General features: G+C 33.2%; 2 protein-coding genes across 2 annotated transcripts; both read right to left on the bottom strand.

Moving 5' to 3' along the window:
* Nucleotides 1-395: 395 nt before the first annotated feature.
* LOC133669822 (uncharacterized) lies at nt 396-5,856 on the bottom strand. The gene is made up of 3 exons (XM_062090134.1): nt 5,470-5,856; nt 1,744-1,874; nt 396-1,196 (listed from the first exon to the last, which is right to left on the bottom strand). Exons 1-3 carry the CDS (start codon nt 5,690-5,692, stop codon nt 534-536), a joined length of 1,017 nt encoding a protein of 338 aa, XP_061946118.1. The 5' UTR covers nt 5,693-5,856; the 3' UTR covers nt 396-533.
* Nucleotides 5,857-15,240: 9,384 nt separating this feature from the next.
* LOC133669401 (uncharacterized) lies at nt 15,241-20,287 on the bottom strand. Its single transcript, XM_062089520.1, has 13 exons — nt 20,112-20,287; nt 19,894-19,978; nt 19,747-19,817; nt 19,459-19,573; nt 19,292-19,371; nt 18,869-18,953; nt 18,699-18,779; nt 17,522-17,616; nt 17,293-17,343; nt 16,779-16,859; nt 15,784-15,856; nt 15,613-15,690; nt 15,241-15,530 (listed from the first exon to the last, which is right to left on the bottom strand). The coding sequence occupies exons 1-13, from the start codon at nt 20,228-20,230 to the stop codon at nt 15,492-15,494; spliced, it is 1,053 nt and encodes a 350-aa protein (XP_061945504.1). The 5' UTR covers nt 20,231-20,287; the 3' UTR covers nt 15,241-15,491.
* Nucleotides 20,288-21,143: the final 856 nt, after the last annotated feature.

The raw sequence follows: 21,143 nt of genomic DNA, 5'->3' as shown, positions 1-21,143 counted from the left end.
CAGATGATCACTTGCTTAATCTATATGATTGCCAAGCTCATATGGGGACTGGAGTGTGGAGGGCGGCACCTGGCAATTCCAATTTTATTTTAATGAAGTGCTAGGAGTCGACTTGTAGTTTAATGGCTAAATGATGCTTTGTGTTTTTTATTGCCTGTTGACTGTAACAATCCAGGCCTTTCAGAATAAACAAGAAATCCGCATCCAGAAATAGATTAAATTAAAGAAATATGAAATCCCAGTTGAAAATTGTCCAAAGAAGTCAGTCCTTGTGCCTAGTGCTACTTTCACAAGGATTGATTGCAACATGGAGACTTGCTGAACTTTTCTTAAGTGATTTTTAAGAGTTCATCGATACATAAAAGAGCCGTTATACCCAGGTTATTACGGGAAAATGAGAGGAGAAAAAAGAGATTCTAATTAATAAAGATGGTAAGTTTATGTACATTTAGCTTCATTACCTTAATTACATATCTGGCTTTAGCTTCTGGAATGGCTTATTGATTTTGGGAACACCGATGGATCATAATCACCTACATATCCTGCTTGGGCTTTCGGCTTAGTTCCGAGTAATGACCACCCATTAGCTGCAAAATCTCCTCCCATAAACTTTCTGATGAACCCCCACAAATCAGATTTGAGCTACATGCAGCCACATACCAATAATCTGATTCAATCTCCTCCCTCAACTGATCTTGCTGCCACCCAGCATAACCGACAAAGAATCTGAAATCCTGAGGCTTCAGCACCCCTTCTCTCACAAGTGCTCCAGCTTCATCCAAACTATTTCCAGCACCAAAACACAGGCCAGGGATCACCTCTTCGAACTCTTTAATCTTCTTCTCCCGACTTTTTAATAAAAACATGCTTGCATCAAGAGGTCCACCAAAATGAAGAGAACAATCAGCAAAAGTGGTTTCTAATTCCATATTGGTGGGCTTCATGTGCCTAATCTTTTTGTTCAGTGGACGGTTAACGACAACTCCAAATGGTCCCTCTTGTGGATGTCTGGTTCCAGATCTGAGGAGGAGAACAACGGTTCTTTCAAAAGTGCGAACTCCATCAAGTTTTTCTGTAGCAACAAGGACACAACCAGTCTCAGGTACAGGAATAGGGTGGGCCCATTTCAGGCTAAGGGGTTTCGACTCTTGGGGTGTCCCAGTTTGGCTGTGAGCATCAGATTCTGCCTTCTCTGCCTGTGAAAACATTTCAAGTGCAAATTTTGAAATAAAAAGAACAAGCAAACTTGACCATAAGCTCTAGGGAAATTTTGTTGACCTCATTACACCAGATGTCATAACTCATAACCTCTAGGGAAATTTGGGGTCATTCATTTGGTCATGGAAACAGTGTAGGAACAAACAAAAAACAATCAAATGCTTCAAATTTTAATTAAGCTATTTCCCCTTTTCTGATGGACCAGGCCATTATCTGAGAAGTGAGAACCCAGCAGGAGCTAGAAAATCAAGTTCTTCCACAAAATCATGAAATAGATTTATTTTTCCTTACATGGAGCAGCTCATTCATGGACAAACTAGACAGGATAGAATCAAATGGGAATTATGCTGCTATGCTGGACCATCTAAAGATCTAGTGTGACAGCAAATGAAAGTTTATATTGTCTAAAAATAAAGGGTCAAACGATGAGCCATAACATGAAAGTTAAAGTCATCTTCTAGAGCTTCATAATTATAACATTCAAAACAAAACAGATATACAGCCCAATAAGTAAAGAAAGTTCACCTGCTCCTGAGCAAATAAATTTGCTCTAAACTCTCTCCAGTCCAAGTTTACCCTGTGAGACTTTTGGGAAGCATAGTCGTTGGATTTGTTCCCATCAGGAGGGTTACTTCCTTTTGAGCCATCTCCATTTCCTGTACACATACCATGCAAAATTAAATTAATTTGCAACTTTAGCAGGGAAAAAATCAAGAGTTAATTATATAACTTAGTTCCCGTATTACAGCAAAACTAATTAATTAGTCATCATGATTTCAGAAACTATATATTTAATCCTTATGTTTTTAAATCCATTTATAACTCCATCCTTTTCATCTATTTCATTTCTGTCCAATTTATAATTATTTATTATTTTGGGAAATAGAAAGAGGAAAAGAAATGTAGATAGGATGGAAAGATTGGTGAGAAAAAAAGGGCATTTTTTGGAATAAAAATACTACTAAATTAAAGATGGTTACCTCAAGTCAAAGGACTATTTAATTGTTTTTGATAAACTTCAGGGTTTAATTAATGTATTTTCATAAACTACAAAACTAAGTTATAATTAACTCAAAATTCAATATACTATCTTTCCTTCAACATCAAGGCATCACATTCCGGCTGTGTTCATTTAATCATAACGAAAACAATAGTATAACTTTCAAAAAGACCAAATCTGTCATTATGCGTGCCGATTCTCAGCCAGAATGAAATAAAGGGTGTACTTGAAAGGGTACAAAAAACAGACAAATGTACTCAGAATTTTAAACATGCAGTGTATAAATATCCTTTAATTAGCCCCTACATATTTCCCCAAAAACAAGGAAAAGAATAAAATAACAAACAAAATCAATGAATCTATCCCCTTGGTAACAGATGCAACCAAGTCCCTAAAGAAAAAATGTATTCCAATAATCTGCATGCATAATATAGTATTATCCACTTCTAGAACTATTGGAACAAACTCAATGAGCATGGCTAATGAAAGCAGGTAACATCAGTAATGATGGTATATTAGTGAAAGATTTATAATGAAAAATGATTATTACCACTCTTTCTTTTCTTTTTCTCTTATTGTTTTATTTAGGGGAAAATGTAATTCTCTAATGATGGTTCAAAATGACTGGTGCAACATGGCACATGACCTCAACAAACATGATGATTAAACTATAGCACTGAAAAAATATAAAATGAGAAGGAAGCAATAGTGATCAATCACTACATCATTAGAGGAAGCAAACATAATTCCACGGTGGCATACATACAATTGGATGAACTAATTAAGCAGGGAAGTTTCTATCAAAGACTTACAACAATTGGGAAATCTGGCAGAAAAGCACACATGCAACCATCTCTTAGTGGTGATGAGTAAGCTGTATTAAACAGTAACTGCTTGCATCATTGAGAGACACCATTAATTTGGTAAAACCCAGATTCTTTTACCACAAATGATTAGCAGCAATTTATTTGGTTGTCAAAACTGAAAAGTATGTGATGTGGGACTCAAGGAGCTCATAGAATTAGCAGCCAGGTCCTTCAGAGCTAAGATCAATTAAAAACTCTATAAAAATATGTTTGCAAGCAATCAAATTTCAGATAGAATTGTCACTTCTTGAAACCTTCAACAATTTCCCTTAAAAACCCCAATCATTGAATCCCATCAATTAGCCTAATACACACAAGAAAAATCCCAATGATACTGTTCATAATACAGAACCTATAACAGCCATAAACCTTGAACCTCCTCCTGTAATTGATACCAGAATTTTTACCTCTTTTACAAGGAAAACCTGATTCCACTTACAAGTATGGGTGTTTCCACAAATAATCACATAACCTTATTAACGTATCCTCATAGATGCCACCTCCACCTTGCTGTGGTCTTGCTAGTTTCTTATGTAATCATTTTTTGTGTTTCCACCATATTGATTCATTTAGCAATGAAATTAAATAAATTGAAGTAAAAGGGTGAATATAGAGATTTTCTTACATAGAATCGAACTAGCAATCACTTGGATCGCCCAAAACATATGATTGAAGCAAATCAATATTTTATGTACCCTAAATTGTGAAAATAATAAAAATTCATACCTTAACTTAGTTCACAATATTTATATATAAGGGAATAGGATCCACTGATTTGAGATATTTTGAGATATCCAGGTCATTGCTAGGACAGTACCATAAAAGTAAATCTCGTGAATATGAGGTGTGGTACAGCAAAAATAACATGGATTGAAGTGGTAAAAAATAATTTAGGACCAAAGTAGCTCACAATGTGGTGGCCCCAAATATAATTAAATGGAGGAAAATAATCCATGTCGCTGCTCTCGAGATTTATTCTGGAATTATGTTATTTTTCTAGCAAAACCTGCTAATAGACTCTCCTATGTTCTTGATGAGACACGTGATAAATATATTGAAGATTGCAAGATGTTAGTTCATGAGAATGTAGGGAGTCTGCTGGGAGAGTTTGTAATGAAAAAATTAACACTACTAAATTTCTATTAATATTCAAATATCTAACTTTAACCTTTCAAAATCCCTTTGAGTCGAGTCTTGCATGACTCTTGTATATGATGAATTGAAGTATTTTATACAGGTCAATTTATCGCACAAAAGTTTTTTTCATCCATTCTACCAAACTCCACAATCAGAATATATTTTAAAAATATTATTTTCAGCCATCCTAGAGAATGAGGGAGATGGAGTTGATAAGGCTGTAGAGGGAAGATCTTAGGGATCTTGAAAGGACCGGTGTCTTCGAAAGATATCATATATGCTCTAGCCCAACCAATTTTCCATTTTATTCTTTCCATTTATTAAAGTTACAATTTATTTCACATCAGGCAGCTACAACAAAGCCAAAGTTCAATAATAATTTTATCAATCAATGCACTGGTTGACTAAATAAACTTTGAGCAAAACTTAACAATTCATTTATCAAAAATCCTAAAGCTACAACCTTTATCTCTAACAAAAGATGCAGCATTGCTGATCTCAATAACCATAACAATCCTTCAAGAAAATCAGCCGCCTACAACTTAACCACATAAAGAGTTATAGTGTGTTTGGTATTGTGGTGCAGAGTGTTTTTCTGCTTGAAAATGCATCAAAATTATTATTTATTTTTTTAATATCAGCACATCAAAATTATTGGAAAACACTAAAAAAACATCGATTTGATATTTTTCATGTCAAACACACTTTTGAAATGCACCTAAGCACAATTTCGACCACAAAAACAAACAGACTAAGTCAGCTACCCAATTACGTCAAGCAAACTAGAGATGTGTCTATGTCCAAATCAACCGAAACTTTAAATCACACAAACTAGAGGAACTGGGTTTTCCATGACATTTTTACCTACAGATTTAAGATTTCAACATATCCACTTACAATTCCATTATCCCTCGCAGTAATGTTAATAATTTCACCAAAAATTTGCCATCCTCAGAAAGTCAACCAAATCCAAACGGGTCACTTCTCTTCGGATTCACTCTTTCCAATCCCTTCAAATTTCTCTAATTGCATAAAAAAACAAAAATAAGAAGAAAAAAATTATACTAAATAAAGTCCATTTCTTTTCATCAATTCAATCTAAATCTCTTTTTTATTCAATACAAATATCAAATCACATAGTATCATCAAAACCATACCAAAAATGATAAACACAAATCAAACCAATAATTCAACCCTAAATTTCAATATGAATAAAAACCTTAATATCAAAAACAAAATAAAACGCACCAGAAGGAGAAGGAGAAGAGGAATTGGCGTTATCATTACTATTCTTCTTAGCCATAGCTTTAACTCCCAAATAATGATACCCGGAAGAAGAAATTTTATGCTTCAAAACCCTAAATTTCCCAAAATTGGAGGAAACAAATGATTTCTCTGGAATTGAATGATTTCTCAAACAAAAAGGGCTTCCAGTTGTATTTTTTACATGGACTGCCCACAGATCCATCATTCTATTGCAACGGATACAGAAATAGAAATTGATTTTTCCCGGAAAATAGAATTAAGTGAGAGGAAGTGTGTGTGTTTTATTTTCTCTTGAAAAATGGGCTGCTTTATTATACGTTATAAACGATGATGGCGTGTGAGAGAAGAAGATTGGTGGCTAACGGATATAATAAATAACTAGATTGATTTCACATGCTTTGCCTTCTTTACCGTTAAAAAAGCTAATGTCAAAGTGTTATTATTATATTTTAAAAATTAAAAAAAAAAATCAACGATTCAATATAATAAAATAAAACTAAAAAAATAATGATCATTAAATTTTATTAATCAAAATATAAAATAATAAAATTTAAAAAAAATCATAAAAATATATTAAAAAAACACTAGTAAAACTAAGTAAAGTCATTAAAACCCAGGACTAGTATTATGTCAAACCTTAAATACCAAAAAATATTGAATTGAAAGGTAAAATAAAAAAAAATTAAATTCACAAAAGAATCCAAACATAAAAAAACAAAGAAAATCAATTTCCAACGAACTCAATAAGGATAGATGAAATTTTTAAAAATAACTAAAGCGAACTCAGTATAACTTTCAAAATTTATAACAAAATCATGAGACCAGATTACAACGTAAGAGGCTAAAGAAAAATAATGTAAAATTATAAACCAACCAAAATAATTAGAGATAAACATTAAAAAAAACAAATTAAAAAACGATTTAAAAAATATAGATTTGAAAAGAAAGAGAACCAAATTTGACATAAAAAACAAATCATAAGGAATGAAATTGAAAAACAATTTTAATTAAGAAAAGAATAAGATCAACAAAAATAACAATCAAAAGAATGAGGATCATATTTGATATAAAAATAAAATGTTAAGGGATGAAATCCAAAGATAAATTAATTCAAAAAATGATTCAAGATGAAAAACGTCATAATTAAAAAAAATAAGAACCAAATCTAACATAAAAACAAAGTGTAAGGGATGCAATTGAAAAAAAAATTAACTTATATATGATCCAAGACCAAATACATTGCAATTTAAAGAATGAGGACCAAATCTGATATAAAAATAAAGTATTAAGGGATGAAATTGAAAAAACAAATTAATTCAATAACTTATTCAAGACCAAACACGTTGCAATTAAAAGAATGAGAACTTAATTTAACTTAATAAACAAATAGCTAGACTTTTTTTGTTTTTTTGCAATAGTCAACATGTTTTTTCTAGGTAGAGAGGGGGAAAAGAGGGGAGAAGAGAAAAACTATTTGTCGACGCCCCTCCACACGCCGCCAACAAAGACGCACCTCACCACCGTGACAGGGGTGGTGAGACACCTCGAATGCCGCCCTGAATGATGGCATTCGACGTTATGTGGGCACTGCACGCGCCACCAGAAGCACCCAGGCAGCGCTAGTAGCTTTTTGAATTTAAAATTAATTTATATATTAAAATATCAAATCACCGCTAACCCTACATGAGAATTACAAAAAAAAAACCATAGCAAAAAACCTAAAATGACCTTGCATCCATAGTAAAAGGAGTTTATTATTTAGGGACATTTAAGTAATTAACATGCATAAAAAATAGAAAAAAGCCTGAAAAGCCCCTGAATCAAAGGGAATTTTTTTAAGGGTTATTTGGTAATTACATTGTAGAAAAAACATAAAATTACTAATTAACACCCTTCTTTAACATAATTATTGATAAGCCTCGTGGAAAAAACTCATATGCCCCTATAGCTAACTTTGCCCACCAAGGGCAAAATCAATCTCTCACTGTGAATTCGTATAATGAAAGGCTGATGCTTTTTAATTGTAGTTAAATTAATTATATAACTTCTTTGTGAAAATCTGCTAACTTCTTAATTAAATTTCATATCATCTAAATTTTAAACTCTTACAATTGTATGACTTTTTTTTTTTTTGGATTCGAGGAAACCCCACTTCCCGGAAAGCGTACTTTGTGGGTCCAGGTAAATGAGTAAAACCCCGGCTGTCCCAAGCTCTTACAATTGTACGACCCTACTTATTATTGTGTTTTACTATGGTCTTCACTTTTTTTTATGTATTGTTATATTGGGATGTAAATTATATGAACTCTTAAACCCACAATAAAAAAAACATTGACCCAAAAATTATCTTAATCAAAGAAATAAAGATATTGGAAAGAACTTGGATCTATTAATTATATAAACCAAGAACCTTAAGTATAGGAAGAACACCATAAAGTTAATTATACTTTGATAAGTTAATTGTTCTTTGATAAGCAAACATATAAATTCAATTCAAATAACAGGGCTACCAAAATTTACAACATACAAACACTTAAATAGTCTTATAAAATAACTCTGATAAACCCTATTTGAATTATATATCAAATGCCCAAAAGAAAACCCAATTAAAACTAAAACCTAAAATATTTAATAAACCCTAAACAATGACTAATGAGTTGTCATGAACCTAATTTAAAAAATAAAACCCAAATTAAAACTAAACAAGTCCAAAATTAATGACAAAAAATAAAAAAAAGCACAAAACCCAATTAACAACTTAGTTTAGCATGAATCAACTTAAATAGCCTATAACAAATGCTTTCCTTGCTTAAGAACCCCTTATAGCTGAAATCAATATCTTAGAAGGTCTAGGATTGTTGTTGTTGCCCTTGATCATATAACACCTCATCATAATATTTCTTAATAGAGAATGAAACTAAAACTTGTTTTATTACCTTCACCTCACCACAATCATTAAACCACTGAAGTTTATCAGGCATAGGATGCTTTGTAATCTGCAAATTCAATTTATCTACTAAAAAAGTAGCAGCTATAATAGTGAAACTTCTACTATCTATGATCATACTGCATACTTTATTTTGAGCATGGCATCTCGTGTGAAAGATTTTCTCTCTATGCTTCTCCAAATCAACCACTTTAACTTGCATGTTCAATACTTGTCTAACTACAAGTGCTTCTTCCTTAACTACATACTAAACTCCATCATCACTTGCATATTCAAGTTATGGCATCTCCTCCTCGTCACTACCTTCACTATCAGTCAAAACCTTATTATAAGCCATCATAATTATTGTTCGCTTGTTTAGATATTTCAAAACAATATGACCTACTCTTAAATAATGAAAATATGTTATATCACTGTTACAAGATGAAGAATTTTTAGTTTTACCTCTACTATTAGTATAGATGTCTTTCTTATCTTTAGGAGGGTCGTACCTACTTTCCATGTTCGATTGAAATTGGGCAACCCCCACATCCACATTCCATTTAGGTGTCAATAATGATGAAGGACTTAAAGATTGGCTTGGTTATGAGCTACCCTTTCATTTAAGCTACCTCTCCACTTTGGTAGTCATATACATCATATCATCTAACTTCATATAGCATTGTAACTTTATAATGTTTATAATCTTGTGATTCAATTCATTTAAAAAACTAGGTATGGTGGCTTTCCTATCCTCCGCCATATTCGCTCTAATCATCATGATCTTCATCTCCTTGTGATATTCATCAACATTATTTGTCCCTTGAGTTAAACCCTATAATTTTTTATATAACTCCTTATAATAATAACTTGGAACAAACCTCTTCCTTATAATGACCTTTATCTCCTCCTAGGACTTAATGGGTCTCTTATGAATTCTTCTCTTGTTTATAATAAGTTGATCTTACCAAATAATAGCATAGTTAATGAATTCAATTGTTGTAACCCAATTTTAGCCCATTGGCTTTTAATTTACTTTTTACAGGGTTTAAAATGTAAAATTAAAATATCAGAGATTTATTTCGATGAAAAGTGTGATTTGTCAATTTGCGTGAAAATTAAGGACTACAATGTGCTTTTATCATTCTATCTTTATCTTCAAGATAATGATAGTTATCCGCTTTCAAATTTGATTCTTAATCAAATTCAAACTTCAAATAAGAGAATGATTTTGATTGAAACTTGTTTTCTCACACGCAAAGGGACTTTGATACTATAAACACAGATCTCAGGGTATGAAAAAAGGGGAGAGAAGACCCCAGGAGAAGGTGATTACCCAAAACCCTATAAAAAAATAAAAAAGGACATTTACAAAAAAGGAGAGAGATAGGGGGCGCGGCCAAATCCTAGACTAGCCATCGCTGCCCCCTCCCCCCAGCTTATTCCATTATTTCTCTTCTTCCATGGTCTCAGAATCAGCCATAAAACGCCCCTCTCATTGGCCTTTAGCTAGCTTCCTTTCTTCTTCCCCGGTTTGCAAGAACAGAACATAAGGGAAGAAGCTCTATCTTCATTTTCTTCTTTTCTGGCCCGGGACCAAACCACCCCATCAGCAGCTCTCTTTCTCCACAGACAAAGCTTAAACATCACCACCCTCATTTTTTGAAGAAGGAAGAGAACGAGACCTTCGGGGAGGGAAGATGATTAATTATTGCAGCAAGAGCAGCAGGTTTCCTCTCTGCACTAGCGACGACCACACCAGCAAAAAAGGCAGCACCTTCTTCTCCGACCATCGACAGCTGCAGTATCAACTTCTCAGCCAGGGTAGCATTGGTTAAGTTCCCCTCTCCCGTCGAGCACCAGCTTTTAACTAGCGACAGCAGCAACTCCAGCACAAACTCTTCTCGCCAGCCCTTGCACCAGCAGCTCTCCTTCTTCATAGTCTGAACTCAAGACAACAACCTCCTCAGTAGCAGCAACAGGGCGTGGTCACTTCTATGTAACGGCGATAATGGAATCTTCATCATCCCAGCCAAAATCAGCAGCAATCTTCCCTTCCCAGCAGCAGCAATGTTGTCTTCATCAACATAGTAACAGTGGCGGAAGATCTTCCTTCCAGCAGAAAAAGCAGCACCTTCTTCTCTGGCCATTGCCAGCAGGATATTCTTCCAGCCTCTATTAAAGCAACATCGAAAACTCTCCTTCATGACAGCAGCTTTTCCCCGTCGTGAGCAGCAGGCTGGATCTTTAACTGAGAGCAGCGCCAGACCATCTCCCTCAGCTTCGCCTCCAAGTCACAGCAACGCCAGGTGAGTTCCCCTTCTTTCCCTGTTTTGCTGAAATTAATTATCATGTTATTGTTGCTTATATGCGTGAATTGTTCATGCATGCATGCAACAATGACAACCGGATCACTGGTTTGGACGAGTGATCTGACCTTTTTTTTTGTTGTCTTAAAACCGGGCTACATAAATAAAAAGAGAAAATAAAAAAATAGTTTTTGTTTCTTTTAATATAGAATTTTACGGATTTATTTACTGGCCCTAGAGTCAGGAATACCGTACTTTTTGAGTTACACAATATTTACCAACGCCAGAGTTAGAAATATTCGTAGATGAATATTTACTGACGCCAGAGTCGGGAATATTACAGGATTACCATAAGAACATAACACAAACAAAACCTTTAGCAATTTTAAACAAAACCAGCAATGCAGCATGTCTCAGGTAGGACGCTAAAGGGGTGATAGCATCTTTCATTTCGCATAACCAGTCCCGGACCATAGAATCTCAGTTGACCAATTAGGGTTCCTAGTGACCATAATACTAGGTGGCGACTACTTGAACAAGACATTTTCCCCTAAAAGAACAAGATGCCAGATATCTGTTCTTTTACCATATCCAGATAATTTTTAATTGGTCGCCGCGATGTCCGAGTGTGACATAAATAATGGCAAGCTTTACCTTTTTCCCTTTGAAGTAATAGTGATAGTAAAAAAATTAGCTCAATCTTCTTCTCTCACTCTAAATAAGTCTCAAGATCATTCCTCCCCTGAAATGTCAAAATCTGTATCTTAATGTTACCCAAACTCATATCCAACTCATCACGATGCCTAAGATTCTCAAAATCATCCCTATAGCTAAATTGACCACCATGCTAAAAGCCCTTATCCCTTTGGTTTTTAGGTTGTTGAAACTTATCTCCATGGTTTATTGATGCATTATCATAATTCTCATCCCTTCCTTCTTCACTCACATCAACGCCCTCAACAAAAATTGGATTAGGATGCCTTTTGTGCCTCCTATCTGCCCTACCTTGCAAACTAACAATTATGGCCTTTAGCTCTATATTTGGTCTTGCACCTCACCAAACATCAAAGTCATCCTCTCTAATTGTTATTATAGGGCTTGAAACCTAAAATCCTAATTGTACTTCCCTCTTAGTGGTGATGCTTCATTAAAACACATGTTGTAATCTAAAAAAATTCATGTTAGTGGTAACAAAATTATATTGTTACTCACTCCTTCACGTGTTTTCATTCCTCTTGTGTTTCACTTAAAAGGCTTTTAATAAGATAAAACACGATGTGAATAAGAAATCTGACCCAAATTCAATATTGAATATACACCCAAACTGACAGAGCTATAAATTTGGAAATAAAAAACCTAAAAAATTGAACCAATGAACTGTGTAAGATATTGACTTATGAACCAAAAACTTGAACCTTGTAATTTCTTGACATAACTTGATTTGTAACAGCTCTGTTGTGTTTTGTGATTTTGCATCTTATTTTTTACCTAAATAGACAATTATGGATAGAATATAAACTTTTTTATCTAAGATCCTAAAATACTAATCTAGACAGTAAAGAACGTGAGAAAACAAAAGAATTCAGATGTGAAATGAAACCTAAACAATAAAAAGTAAAAAGGATAGATAGCACTCGATTTTTAAAGCGAAGCTCTGATACCAATTGATACAAACTCGAAAAGTAAAGAGTCTTGAACCCACAATGAAGCAAATGACAAACTCAAAAAGCTAAAAATTAGATTGCAAAAAGAACCTTGACCCAAAGATTACCTTAATCAGATAACCAAAGATATTGAAATGAACTTAGACCCATTGATTATATGAACCAAAAACCTCAAATATAGAAAGAATGTCACAAAGTTAGTTATACTTTGATAAGTTTGATTGTTCTTTAATAACTAAAGAGATAGATGTTGTTCTAAAAAAAACACATTAATCTGATTTAAATAACAAGGTTGTTAAAATTTAAAACACACATACTTGTAAATAATCTCATCAAATAACTCTAATAAACCCCCTTTAAATCATAAACCAATGGGAAAAAACAAAACCCAACTAAAACTAAAATTCAAAATACTTAATATACCCTAAATAATAACTAATGGGCTGCCATGAACCTAATTTACAAAATAAAACCCAAACTAAAACAAAACAAGTCCAAAATGAATGAGAATTAATAAAAAGAGCACAAAACCCAAATAATAACTTAATTTAGCATGAAACAACATAAATTGCTCAAAATAAGTGTTTTATTTGCTTAAAAATCCCTTATAGATGAAATTAGTATCTTAAAAGGTTTAAGATTGTTGTAGCCACCTTTGATGTACCAAGAATGCTAGGAAAACTTGTGTTTTAATTCAAAACAGCTGAATTAAATCTCTTAGATGTCACCCCTTTAGCTTCCTTAAAAAGCATGGGATTCTTGCAAAACATGGAAAGGCAATAACAATGAATGTTCTTCTTTGCTTTTGCCTTTATTGCTCTCCTTTTACCACATAGAAACTTTCTAAAAATAAGTACACAAATATTGTTATCAGCCCTCTTTTCTTGTGTAGCTATGATACTTAAGAAATCCTTGTGATTAAAGGACTTTAGAACATTAATTACTCATTTCCAAACTAAGAACCTTTGCTGTCAAAACCCACACAAATAATTAAAACCCATAATGGACTCAAGATAAAGCCTAAACATACCTCACGTTGCTGCCATTATGCAACCCTAATAAACCTTGAACCAAACCGAACGTAGACTGACTTGATTGGATTGAGAACATCATCAACCTGGTTGGGCCAAATAGAGCTTCAATATGGATTGTATCAATAAACAAAGAGGTTGCTAGTCATTGTTACATTGATGATCGTCACTTGTTTGAGTTTTTTGTGTAAATCATATATGAGAAGTCTTATAGATCATATTATTTTACAAGCCTATATTACACTGCTAGTTAGATAAAAACAAAATTGAACATAATTAAAAAATTTCAGGTTATAAAAAATTATTTGAAATTGTTATTAAATTCACCAAGTGGGTCAAATTTGAAACCTCTCAACCAACTCCTAACCTAGCTTGGGTTTAAAGTTAAATTGTGTAAGAGTTGTTCTAACGCGACCCAGTTATCTTGGTCAGTCTAAAGGCAGCCCAGCCGACTTATAAAGAAAATCCAGGGATGAAAATAAAAAAAATGAAATTAATAGGAAAAAAACCTCTCAACTAGACTTCTTACCTAGCCTAAGTTAAAAACTAAACCATGTAAGAGTTTATCTCGACATGATCCAGTCAACTTGGTCAATCCAAAAATAACCTGGAAAAATATTTAAAAAATCTAAAGATTAAACTAAGAAGAAAAATAACAAAATTGAAAAAGAAATGGGGAAGTAGAAAAAAAATAGAGGACTGAATTGAAAGAAAATAGAAGTGAAGCTGGACAAACAATCCCAATTTATTTAGTAAAGAAGGTAATGGTTTTATGATTTGTGTAGATAATTTAAATGTCTGATTGTTTGTGAATTCATAACGGAAATGGTTCGTAAAGTCTAAAGTTACTTGTTCCAAGAGGAAAAGAATATTTGAGAGTATGATTACAGTTATTTTTTAAAGTATTTTTCATAAAGTATTTTTCATTCATAAGTGCATCAAAATCATATAATTTTTAAAATTTATTTTTGATATTAGCATATTAAAACAATCTAAAAATATAAAAAAAAATATAATTTTAAACCAAAAAAATAAATTTTAACAATTCTTCATTCGAGCCGCACTCTCAATATGGGCGAAGTACTAATTTATTATTAATCAAACTCTAATTAAGAAAAGCAATCATAGTTGATTCCTTCTTTAATGGCCATATTTATTTATCAAAAACACTAATTTCAAATGTCATTAGGAAACTTATAGGATTATCACATCTTTCCTTTGGATGCCCTCGCCATCGACTCTCAATTGTCTTAATATTTTGGCAAATTAGAGGCCATTGGGCCATAGAATTCATGAGATCACAAAAGATTGAGTGATTTGTAATCAACACTGAGGATAAAATCAAAACAGAAATAAAAGACAGCACAAGTGTAAGAGACAAAAAGGCCGTGAAAATGAAGTTCAGAAAGGAGAATATGCTTCCATCTTAGGCGAATTATTAAATACAAATATCGGCGTAAGTTAGCCTGTTCTGGTTGTACGTGGGAACCCGTGCGCTTCCGGTTAAGTTAACGCACTCCGGTCTTTGGACTGTCGACATCAGACGGGTCCCAGCATAATTTTCACTCCTAAAGGAACATACGAAAAAATAACTTCTTTTTTTTTGTCAAAACGTTGTAAAAAAATATTTTCAGAAAACAAATGGAAAACATTACTAAAAAATTAATTTAGGACGTAATTCAACCTATACTTCGTCCAAATTTATAATCTGAATAATTAGTTATACTAGGTTTAAAAATTATTTTTAAAAAATTATTTTTTACTTGATTACATGAATTGGGATGTTTATTTGAAACTGTAATAATAATTTTATAGAAAGTAAATTGACTAATAAATTCAAAATCTAATAAATATTGAAATATAAAATTAAAAAAAAATAGCAAAAATAAAAGAAAAAAAGCTGGAAAAAAAAATCACCTCCTTCGCTGAACAATGAACCCAACTCTTCTAAATGTATGAGGTAATTCAAACTGGGCACATTAACTAAAGTTTTTGTCAATTCATGCATGATGCATATCCATCTCAAGGTAAAAACATTTCCGTCAACTTCTTTTGTCCATGGCAGGCCATTGATTCATTGTTGTGGTCGTGATGGTCGGTGGAGACCAGGTATCTGCAAAACATGTATTTCATATGTTTAATGCCTATTCTGGGAAGTTTAGATCATACGATGATGAAAGAACATTGATGCAAACCTCGATCCCATGAGGACCTATCCGGTTACGGGATATAAAATTAACTACCAGTGTCGCAAATTCATCGGGTGTGTCTTCCTGCAACAATTTGGGATACACCACTTGTCATATTTGCAGAAGGAAGAGAAGGCAGATAAAATGCCATGTGAATGTAAAGTAGCAGATGCAGACCTGTATAGCATGTCCAGTGTGTCTGACAACTACCATTTGGAACTTGCCTTGCATTTGCCCAATTGTAAGAGATCTGGAGCACAATTTAATGAGATACAGCATATGCTAATCGATACTACAAGAGAATCTCAACAATTTAATGCAATGAATCACAAGGATGAATACCATACAATCCTAATCTATCTCTAGTCAATTCAGAAGCAGTTAGGAAAGGAGATGAATCAATAAATAGCAACTGCTGTTCAAGTAGAAATTAACGTTCTTGACAATTAAAAGAGAGCTGTCTTCCGTCACTCATTAGACCCTTCTCTGCTAAAAGAAAACTTAACAAGCAACTATAGGGTTGAAAAACCAAGGCTCAATAACTTCTGATCTTTTCCTATTGCAGCACCTCTCCTTGTCATAACTCTATGCATCATGCAGTTCACATCCATTGAATTCAGGGTTCGTAAAGGCATGATTAACTATTTTCCCAGCAGATGATTCCTTCAGCAGTCAAAATCTGTTAACACAAGGGGAGTCGCCACAGAAGGATTCTAATTTAAACATGTTATTTAATTCTCTTCAACTGTGCCCGAATACACTGAATATCCACTAGGACTGACTGTAACTCATATCACCATCTTTTGAATACTTCCACAATTTGAAAGTCAATTGACAGTAGAGAGCTGCATTTATTATAGGCATTCCATGCGACAACAAAATTTCATTACTCATTTCAAACTGCAAGTATGAACATAGAACATCTTGAAATATATTACAGTTGCATCACAGAAGGCATTACTTCTAAGGATGGAGTTAGTTTAAAATATGAGTATAGATACTCCTTTGACCCCCAAAAAGCAACAGAAAGACAGCCCAAGAACAGTTTATCACATTAACCGAATGATAAAAAGTAAATATCCTTATCATTGTTCTCTATGCCCACAATATCATGTTTAGTAACATTATTAAAACCCTGCTTAAGATTATTTGAGGCAAGCTTTGGATTAAACCTGTCCAGTCTGTCTGTTCCTGCTAAAAGCAAGAGCTTGGGAACGGGACATGATAGAAATTTATCTGAAAGGCCTTCATACCTGCAAGATATGCATACAAACCAATCATTTTTATATTTGAAGAAGATGTACATCATGCCATATCCTTTATAGTTGTGCTTATGTGGGAACTACATTATGACCACATCTGGAAAGGAAGAACAAATATATAAAAATAATATAATAAACATCAGATATTGGGTGTGTTTGAGCACGTGCGTGTGCAGGAGTCAGGTGTCTATAAATCGCAAATCTTATGAGCTAGCATTGTGTTATCAACCCAGCAACGGAATTCTCTGGGATAAAGATATCAAATTAGAAAAATTACATCCAAGCACATGGCATTCAAACCTATACCTAAGACGTACACAGTGAAGGCTTTGGTTTCATTGACATATGTTCGAACTTTTGTACAAAATTCACATCACAACACCATTTATTTATACGTGAATCTCAATTACTAGTTAAATCATACCAGCCTCTCCAATATTGTTCTGTTTCCTCCAAGCAGGTTCTATAAACATAACTGCAGCACAAAATCATTAATTGGTCAGCCAATTCAGAAAAGAGTGCAAGCAATTTTGACGCTAAAAACAGCAGCTGCTAGTATACAGTTTACAAGATATGAAAGAATATAAGAATTATACAAATTCTTGAAGGATTACACATTGTCCTTATATTTACATACAAGTGGAAGTACTCACCAGTTCTTTGCATCATTGTATTTTAATGTGGTAGGCACAGATACCCGAGCAGAATCGATGTTTCTTAATGAACCTCCCTTGACACTCCATTCTATCTGTACAGAGCATTCCTTTCCAGTTAATTAACACTTCAAAGCACCACAATAAGCATAAGCTTCACATGAAATTTTCAACCTCAAAGTGTCAACTTAGTGTAGCATAAGAAACAATCATGCTAAAAATGCACAAAGGCACAAAATAAATTTAAAGTCGCCATCCTCTGTAAAAAAAAAAACAAAACAGTTTTTCAATATGATGGTCTATTACCTTTAAAACACAAAGAAAAACCAAAATGTTGAATGAGCAAATGTTCCAATTATAATCAAGCAAAAGAGTAAGTGCAAACCCACACAAAATCTCATCACTTGAATAAGGCACCATAATTATAAGTCACTGACCAGTAGGGCCACAAGAAGATTACAAGGCCAAGTGTGATTTTAGTATTTTGATGTTTAGAAAATTCTAGGAAAAGAATTTGGATCATATATTTTATGTGTTAAAGAGAAATCCAAGAGCAGGTCCCCAGTTGTTTCTGGTCTAGCTCTAGCCTGTAAACAAGATATTTCAATTTATAACAAGCTTTAAAACTAATTTTGCGGTTCAAGCACAAGGTCTGGGTTTTTTTTCAGGATCTTCACATTTTGTTTCCGTTTCTTTGTCTATTTTCTCGAAGTCCCGAGAGGCATGGATTGCAACAGGAAAAGACGAATTCTTCTAGTGCTTGTCAGAACATGAAAGTTGAAACCTTTAACTAGCGAAGTAAATCCCAACCTAACAGGCTTAATCCTAATAGAAAATCAATATGTTTGATCTTCTCCATCATCAACTTCGTATCATCTCAAAAACCCTAGCTTTTGTTCGTGTCACTGATACCAATAAATTAAAACTAGAATACAGTCATGAGCATCACACAAGGATAAGTCACTACTACGCCAAAATAACAAATTTCATCATCTAAAAAGAGGAGAATTATGGAGTAAGAAGTTGATGAAAAAAACTGCTTTTTCTTAATCTTCCATCTCTTTATAGCCTAAAGTCCTTTAACTACTAAATCTTTCAAGGTACTTGTTCAAAGAATCATGCTGTGCAGGGAATGAGCAGATGGGAATGATTGGGAGTCTGAAGGAATTTCAAATACCGCTTTTTCCAAACTAGAAAAATGCTGCATCCTACTTGATAAGAGTTTCTGCATGTGAATCAATGAAGCCATAGCTGTTCCCTGAAATATTATGACAGTGTTCAAATAAAAGTTACAAAAGACCATCACAAAAAGAAAAAATTGACAAGGCTATTACAGAGAAAGCAAACCTCCACGACATCCACAACAACCAGCCCAGCCAAGCTTGGTAATGCTCTTTTTGCAGCAACATGCACAGCAACTGATCCCCCCATGCTGTGTGAAAAAAAGTTAATACTTAGTAGGAAAACATGAAAAGCAGCGTCAAGGTGTTTCCTTTGCCTCTTATTAATGGATTGGAAAAGAATGTGAAGACCATATCTTCAGCAATTATCAGAGTAATGGCTCAACTATGAATTTGTCAAAGTTAAAAATCACTATGGCTTCCATTCCAGAAGTTGAGGACAGGCAACAAAGATAAGATTGACCGTTGGTTAGTGATTGTGGAGACAGTAGCACCTTTTTTATATTTTCTTCACTACCAGTTACGCAGTACCCTAATAACTATGTAATATGATTTAATTCAAGCAAATTACTAGCAGAAAGAACACAACCTGTGGCCAACAAGCACAATTGCTGGAGGAGAATCTCCATACATTGCCTTCACTACAGCGAAAAAATCATTGCACATAGCCTGCATAAAACCCAGCAAATTGCTTACATGACCCTGTTGGAAACTATCACTTTCACTTAAATTGAATACTAAGAAAATTATCAATACCTCAACAGAAAGGTCGAGCTCATTTTCTGTCGAAGTCTTTCCATGTCCTCTCAAGTCCATAGCAACTACCCGAGCTTTCTCCTTAATTTTACTCGCTGAGAGCGCAAATGAAAGCCTAGCCAAACAAATCACACAATTTATCTTCATCAGGAACCCAATTGTAACATCTTTTGAAAACTAAAAGAAATCTATAATTCAATTATCCAAATATTTTAAACTAACATTTTTAAGCAAAAATCGAAGCTCATGCTGAAGGTATTGCTTACAGGGGGGAAAAAAAAAACGTACCCAGAATAACCACCTCCGTGTAAACAAAAAACAACAGGTCCCTCTGTCCCTGCCATGTATACATGAAATACCTATACATTGATAAACAGCATTAGAAGATTTTAAGAGGGGAAAAAAAGTAGCTATCAAAGACAAAACAAAACTAACATCATTGGAGTCAGGAATGCAGACATCTTCCTCCTTGTCAAACAATCCTGTCCACTCCAATGGAGCGTACTTTTGTAAACAACTCCTGCAAACAATTACAATCAATTTTTTTTTCGATAAATACATTGCAACGTTAATTACTTAATGGCTTCAAAATTAATTTATACAATTTTTTTTTAAGAAAGAAATTGGGCGAGCGAGTGAGTGAAGAGACTGACTGAGTAGCAGGGCGAGTTGGAAGGGAAGCAAAAGCAGAGAATGATGGTGGCTTTGGATTTTGTTGATGTTGTTGTTGTTCATCATCTTCAGGTAGTGAAGTGAGATTTGACGATTCCATTCTCTTTCTTCCTTTCTTTCAATTCTATTTTTGCACAAACTTATAATTTTCTTTTTCAAATTATAACAGTAAACTTAAAAATTTAAAACAATAACATCATTTAAAAAACATTAGTGAAATATTATAGTTTGATATTACATATTTTTTAGAACATGATATCTATTAAATATCATATTTTTAAAACATAATAATTATATATCATATTAAACATGATAACTTAAAAATTTATATTTTACAAACATAATATTAATTAAAATTTAAATAAATCAAAAAAGAGATGAAACATATAACATTATCTTTCTCTTATGAAAAAAACCATTATCACCCTCACTTCTCTTCAAAAACAAATCATTAAATACTTACCCTTAAATCAATAAAAAATCAAATGCATCCTTAGTTTCTAAGCATTATTTGATGTTTTTGTGTTAAAAATCAATCATTCTCTTTGCTACCAGCACCACTCAACCATTTTTGTAGTTCTATAAATAAAGTAAATATACTACGTTACTATTAATCTATATTTGATTTGGTTGAAATCAAATAATTATTTAGATTGAATTTAGAGTTTATGGTAAATTTAGGATTTGTTGAATCAATGTTAAATCAGTTAAATATACATTCAATTAGAGTTTATTTGATATAGTTCAATTAATGATAAATTAATTATTTCAATTAAATATGTGTCGTGTTTAATATAGGTTAAGTTGTCAAATTAGAGATTTTGTATATATTGTTGGAATTGGCTAATAATATAGTTAAATACACATACGTTCATGCAATAAAGCATAAATGTCGTTGAATTATAATGAATTACATGTTTTATTGAATTGTTGGTAAGTTGATGAATTTAGTAACAATGAAAATGATGTTGAAAATGATGTTGAAATGAAATTATTTCTCATGTTCTTGAATT

This window comes from Populus nigra, chromosome 12 (assembly GCF_951802175.1).
Source record: "Populus nigra chromosome 12, ddPopNigr1.1, whole genome shotgun sequence".
Classification (NCBI taxonomy): domain Eukaryota; kingdom Viridiplantae; phylum Streptophyta; class Magnoliopsida; order Malpighiales; family Salicaceae; genus Populus; species Populus nigra.
Note: the sequence above shows the minus strand (reverse complement) of the source record. Positions and strands in the feature narration are given on the sequence as shown.